Raw genomic sequence first — 6516 nt, 5'->3', positions numbered from 1 at the left:
TTTTGCTTACTTTCCATTTATTCACATTTCATGGATTATTACACTTCCTCAAAAACTAATGAATACAAACTGAGATTACATTGTCTGACAATTCAAGTATTTTAGTTTTAGAAAACAACTTCCTATGTAAAATAGAAAGCAGACAACTTATCTGATTGCTAAGAAGTTTTACATCTGTTACGATCGCTTCTGCGTCAAGCAGAGGCCCGGAGTCCTAACCATGATTGCCTCTGGCCAAGAACGGCCCGGTGCTCAGAGCGGGACCCGATGGGCTCCTCGCCGTCGCCTGCCGGCACCGCGGGACACGCCACTTTCTACCACAGATTCTCACTTCCAGAATGAGAACGCATAGCCAGGGGTTTGGGAGTGAACCATTGGGTTTGCAAAGCCTTCAAAATGCACCGTGCTCACATTCTGACTTCAGAAATCAAAGAGCTGACAGATCCTCAAAAGACGTGTTTAACTTTCAAATGAAACCAAAACGGCTTTCTCAGTGAGGACTTGTTCTGCACTCGGAGAGTACGATGGGGTTTTTCTTCCTCCGCCCCAGAACAGGCAGATTCTTTTTGGCATGCAGCGTATCAAAAATATGATTTAGAACTGAAACTGTAAAACTATAATCCTTTTCGAGAAAATCAACTCAGAAATGGCCAGACCTGTCCTTCCCTGGAAAACATTCTAAGCTGCTTTAAAACCTGGACACACATCTCCAGCCTGTAACGCTAAAAACAGACAGCACACCGCTCATTTTCTTGCTTACTGGGGAACACTCACAAGGAGGACACACAGCAGCTTTTAAAAGGCCACTGGAACCCTCAGTGTCTGTCAAGATGCAACACAACTGATTTCGGGTTAAAGGTTAAAAACACCTCCCTTCCGGCCACACAGATGACATCCGCCCTCGATCCTCTAACTCCAAACAAAATTTCAGTCTGTGTTAAACATTTTAGAGCCTAATGTCTAGTATTTTTGTTAAAAATAAATCTAACGAACCCCATGGGGCGGGAGTTAGCTACTAATCCAGCCACGGGGAGAAGGCGGGCCTTCGGGGGCCAAAGGGGCTCTTCCCCCAAGTAACATACAACTACTTAGGTTTTAGAGGACAGCCCACACACACGCGGGCTCTTGTGTATCCGCACATAATTAGAGACCAAAGGGGAATCAACATGAAGGAAATACCATGTTGGGAGTTACAGCCCATAATTGTCACTTTGACAGCGAGTCTTAGCAGCAGTAATTTGCTGGGAATGTCAGGAAAACAGAAAGCCACATGGAGGGGGGGGTGAAAGGCGACCTAATCCTGATGCTGTGGGGCCACGTTTGGCAAACGTCCCACTGGCCACGCAGAGGCTGCTGCCAGCGCAGTGTCCCTGAAAGTGCCCGAGTGACCTCGCGGCTCCTGGGGACCACGGGTGGGCCACACGGGACAGAAATCCGTGCCCTGCATTTCCTCGTCCTCCTAGCAGCTGGGTAAACCTCACCCACGGCCGGGGGGCGGGGGGCACGGCCACTGTAACGTATCAACCACCATGTCCTAGAAATCACCTGTAACAGACACTCAAGAGTATTCTTGATGCTAAAAAGAAAACGCAAAAGTAATCAAGTAATTGTCACTCTCTCCCTAGTTCTGCCAACGTGAGAGCCTGACCGCAGCCCCCACGTTTATCCAGAGTCACACTCTGGGCCAGAGTCTCTCACCGGAATCAGAAAACAGGAGTGCAAGCAGCTCATGATAACCTGCTGGCCAACTACCCCACTCAAGCATTTGAGTTAACACACTGGATCATAAAATGGTTCCCTGCCCCCTTTATAAATCTCTAAAAATTATAGCTTCTTTTAAAAAAAGCAACTGTACTATCTACAATTATTTTCTACTCTTTTCTAAGTCAGAAGACATTACGTACTGAAGATCAAAACATACAAGTGGGAGCCCTCAGGCACGGACCCTGAGCCTTGAAACAGGACCATATGGTACCAGCAGTAAATGATTAACGAGGAATGAAAGTGGACATTTAAACATTAAAATCCGTAGCTAAGTCATGTGCCCAGAATCTTCCAAGAACGCTAGGATCCGTGACCCGACAGCTGTGGAGAAGTACACGGCTCTGCGCGTGCATAACCATGGCTCCCTCCCGAATGGACATAGTGAGTATCTTCCTGGTAAAAAAGCGGAAACTTCAGGTATCAAATGCAGAATACACTTCTGTCTAAAGTGAAAGGCAACAGTCACACACACAGTTTCAACTCCATTAGCTTATTGCATGTTTCCTGCTAATTCACATGGCGCAAAAGCTCCCAGGACTCTGAGTAGTAAGGAGCTCTTAGAGCCATGGGGTGCATCATGGTACAAACAGCTAAGACGTACTGTTTCTTTTGTACTATGCTCTAACCTTGACTTCACTGTCATTTCTACAAGGGTTTGTTGTCCGTGGTCTATAAACTATAAGCTACCAAATTTGTGCTTTTAAACCTCATTCCTGGCAATCCCCCTCAGTTCTTTGTCTGCAGGGGAAGACAGAAGGAACAGCACCTCGAGAATGAAACTACGAAACCAAAGAACAAGCTACTTGTTTCCTTTTAAAATGAAAAAGCAGTTCCTCAATCAGGTTAAGCAGCCCACAGGGTTAAAAGGCCAATGTCTGCAAATAAAAAGCCAAAGCCTCTAATGCTGAGGGGGAGCGTTCAGTACTCGTGGTTCAGCTTAAAGTAACAATACGAGAAAGCAAAGGAAAAATACCTCGGTCACAGCGTGGTAGCACGATTCCCTTGGAAAGAGTGCTGTTCTCCCCAGTCAGTCTAGCCCACCAGAGAGAAGCCCCAGGCAAGCTTCCTCCTGGCCACGGGGGCTACGGAAGGCCTCGCCGGCGGTGGCAGCAGACCCCAAAACCCGAGGACCGGAACAGCCTTTGGGAAGTCTAATTGATACCCTGATTTCAGCCTATTAAGAAACCACTTGTGGTCAGTTTAATAAATGAACATTAAAAATCTTCCAAAAAATTTCACTCAAACGTGTTTTACACATTAGACAGCTCTGAAGAAGGGAGAATACGGGTTCTTGACACTTAACATTTAAAAGTTTTATTGGCCATATTAATCTTCCTCACAAAGTTTAACGTTATCTCTAAGTTCTTAGAATGTCAAAGTGAGAAGAGAAGAACACCTGACTAAGTCTAAGGGGCAGGCGGGGAGCAGCAGCCTGGCGCCGATCCCTCGGCCCAAGTGCGCTCAGCCATCCTTTTTCTCCAGTAAAATTGTGTGCAACTCGTCCGCGTCCTCGCCTGTTTTCACCCGGATCAACATGGTGACCGGGCTGGTGGCATTCTTCTCATCGACGGGCGGATTTGGAACACATACGATCAGGACGTTGTTCTTCCCCGTTCGGGTACACGGCATGTTGGGTGGGATCAGAACATTCAGCAGTATGTTGCCTGCATTTGAGCAAAGGAAGAAGGACACGGAAATCACACAGGCCACAGCTTCCGCGTGCTCACTGCCAACTATGAAGCCCTGCTCTACCGAATGGGTCCAAAATCGGGAGCCAACAGGAAGGGCAGGAAAAAGAGCCCGGGTTCCCTGACGCGGATGGCAGCACGGTGTCCCGCCCGCGCACCGTCGCAGCGGCCAGGCCTTCTGAGAGGTGTCCGTGCTCACACCAGGGGAAGAACACATCGGCGTAACCCAGAGCCTTCACCAGGTCATTTGAACAAAGGCAGAACGGTTAGCAAAGAAACCTCTCTGTGGCTCACCGGGTAAGAGCGCTATGACGGCGATGGCGTCAGCCACAAGTCAAGCCCACAGGAAAGAGAGAGCCGCACAGAAGTTTCTGCAACCCAGCCCGCCAGGGCCTAGCGGTACCCACGGCTCCCTCACAGACCCGCCCTGGCCCTCTGCCCGGCTCCTCCAGGCCCTCGCCGCCTCCTTCGGGTGGGCTGTTCTAACGGTGGGGCTGGGGGTGGGGAGAAGGGGAGCCCGCAACGTGTTAATGGCTATTTCCTACATAAAGCAGATTCCTTTCAATGGTTAATTCTCCTTCTGTGTTTGTTAAGCCATCCAATGCACCTCTAGCTTCTTCATCACGTTTCTAACACAAAGTAAAATGAAAACCATTTGGTTACTTCTTTCCATACGTGTACGTGTCCTCACGCACCGCCAGGCCGGTACCCCACCCCGTCTATGATAACCACAAGCACAGGCTGCATCTGAGCTGAATGACTGTTCTGTGCCCCCAAAACACGTCGGTGTACTTGAGGATCTCAATGACCGGAATCAGCGGGTGAAGGGCTTCTAAACGCTGGGTGGTCGGCATTATTTCATGGCACCCGAGAAACAAGATACCCACCTAAACTGGTGTCTGCCCGCACTAACAGCTGTGTCTTCTGATTGGCCGTAGGTTTTAAATGCAAAGTGCCCACCCCTTTCTCTTTAAATTCGTTGTCTTTCTTGTAAAACAGTTTACACCTGCGGAGAACAAGAAGCGAGACCATCAGATACTCAACAGACAAGTTTTCTTTTTTTTTTTTTTTTTTTTAAGATTTTATTTATTTATTCGACAGAGATAGAGACAGCCAGCGAGAGAGGGAACACAAGCAGGGGGAGTGGGAGAGGAAGAAGCAGGCTCCCAGTGGAGGAGCCTGATGTGGGGCTCGATCCCACAACACCGGGATCACGCCCTGAGCCGAAGGCAGACGCTTAACCGCTGTGCCACCCAGGCGCCCCAACAGACAAGTTTTCTAACACCCGCTGTTCACGCTTGTGTGAAAAGATCAGGATGAATCTTTGATTGATTCTGACTGGGTCTGGGTACAAGCGCATATCAAATCTGGTTAGATATTCTAGAACGCTTCCCTATTTTTCCCAATTATTAGAATAGTGGGTCATGTGCAACTTGAAAAAACCACTTTCTGAAGCTACCTATTCTCAATTCGGTCAAAACCACAGCAAACACTCCACGCCTCTGATGTGCTCCTGTGGCCCCGAGTTCAAGAGGCCAATCTGGTCCTTTCGGGACAGGAACGAGTACAGGACCCTCTGTCCCCCATCTTTCTCCCCTTTTTCCTATTTTTTAATTTTCTTCAGGACTCCTTCAATTTTTGATCTACCAAAACGCCGAAATTTTGGAAAGCGCTCTTAAGCAAGGCCTGACAAGTGTAATCAAACCCCTCCCGAGCCTGCCGCGCCACGCAGCGCCTCGGGTCCGAGACCCACAAATCACAGCACTGCCCGCTCCTTTGATTTACTCCGATTAGGAAAAAATCACGCCTTTATAGGTCATCTGTGTAATTAAATTTAAAAACAAGCCAAAGGAGCTGCTGGATTCTTAAAAGTTCTCAAATAACAATGCTTGGGAATTTCAGAGGATATGGTGATGGCTACGAACACGGCTGACTCGTCTGAAATTTCTGTATTTAAATACACAAATCTAGGGAAGCTTCTAAAATGGCACAACTAGGGGCGCCTGGGTGGCACAGCGGTTAAGCGTCTGCCTTCGGCTCAGGGCGTGATCCCAGCGTTACAGGATCGAGCCCCACATCAGGATGAGCCTGCTTCTTCCTCTCCCACTCCCCCTGCTTGGGTTCCCTCTCTCGCTGGCTGTCTCTCTCTGTCGAATAAATAAATAAAATCTTTAAAAAAAATAAAATAAATAAATAAAATGGCACAACTGACCTCTCTGTGAATGTGCTTGTTAAAAAGTACTAATTTCATTTTACTGGCATTGCATAATTCCTAAGTGTTCCTTGGCTATCTTCTGAAAGCAACAGCTCTCATATAAAAACAAAAATGAACAAAACCCCAAAACTGCTCTCATCACTGAGGAGGAAATCAAGGGCTGGTCACCATGCAGAACCTTTTGGCTGAGAAAACCCACAAAGGCCATCCAGGACGGGATAAGATCTCCCGACGAAGAGCGGAAGTAAAACCAAAGCGAAGTCAGTGACGAGGTGACTTTCTTTGTGCAGGGAGGGTGGGGAGAAGAGGAGGAAGGAGACCGGGGTGGGACGGTGGGACGGTCAAAGAAAATCCCGTCTCTAAAGCACTTTAGAAGCAAGAAAGGCCAAAAATACCAGAAAAAAAGTAGGAAATGCCCAGCAGGAAATTTCTAGAACTCATTTGTTTTCAAGCGAACAGCTCAAGAATTCTCCCTTGTTCCCATTCCAAGAGCAGGCACAGCCCGGCGGGGTGCTCGGCAATCCCTGTGGGGTGCTCGGCAATCCCAGAGGCCGCCATGCACGCTCTGCAAGTGCGCGCCCCCACGGCTTCCCGGGACTCTGACTTACTTTTTGGAGTAAAAAGCATCTTCCTCTTTTACTTCAGTAACTACTACTTTGGGTGGCTCGTCATTCTCTTCTTCATCTCCGCCTTTCATAAAAACAACACTCACTGAGTAAAATTCAAATCGAGAACTTAAAAGTGTCACAAAAGTTACCCATCCCCCAACACCTCGACCTAAAAATTCCCCGTAAGCTGATGCAGAAATCAAAAGCACACGTCTAACTGGGGGGGGGGGGGGGGGGGGGG

At 48.2% G+C, this 6516-nt stretch overlaps 1 protein-coding gene across 1 annotated transcript in view; it reads right to left on the bottom strand.

Annotated features, from left to right (window-relative positions):
• NUP50 (nucleoporin 50) overlaps positions 1–6516 on the bottom strand; it is an 18899-nt gene continuing 12383 nt past the window's right edge. Inside the window, exons 6-8 of the mRNA XM_040637695.1 lie at positions 6276–6357; positions 4340–4458; positions 1–3428 (exon numbers count right to left, since the gene is read on the bottom strand). Coding sequence (XP_040493629.1) covers positions 3226–3428; positions 4340–4458; positions 6276–6357 — 404 coding nt within the window. The 3' untranslated portion in view covers positions 1–3225. The remainder of the gene's footprint in view (positions 3429–4339; positions 4459–6275; positions 6358–6516) is intronic.

This window comes from Ursus maritimus, unplaced genomic scaffold, assembly GCF_017311325.1.
Source record: "Ursus maritimus isolate PB19 unplaced genomic scaffold, ASM1731132v1 scaffold_21, whole genome shotgun sequence".
NCBI lineage: Eukaryota > Metazoa > Chordata > Mammalia > Carnivora > Ursidae > Ursus > Ursus maritimus.
The sequence above is the reverse complement of the archived record's forward strand: the minus strand, read 5'-3'. Positions and strand labels throughout refer to the sequence as shown.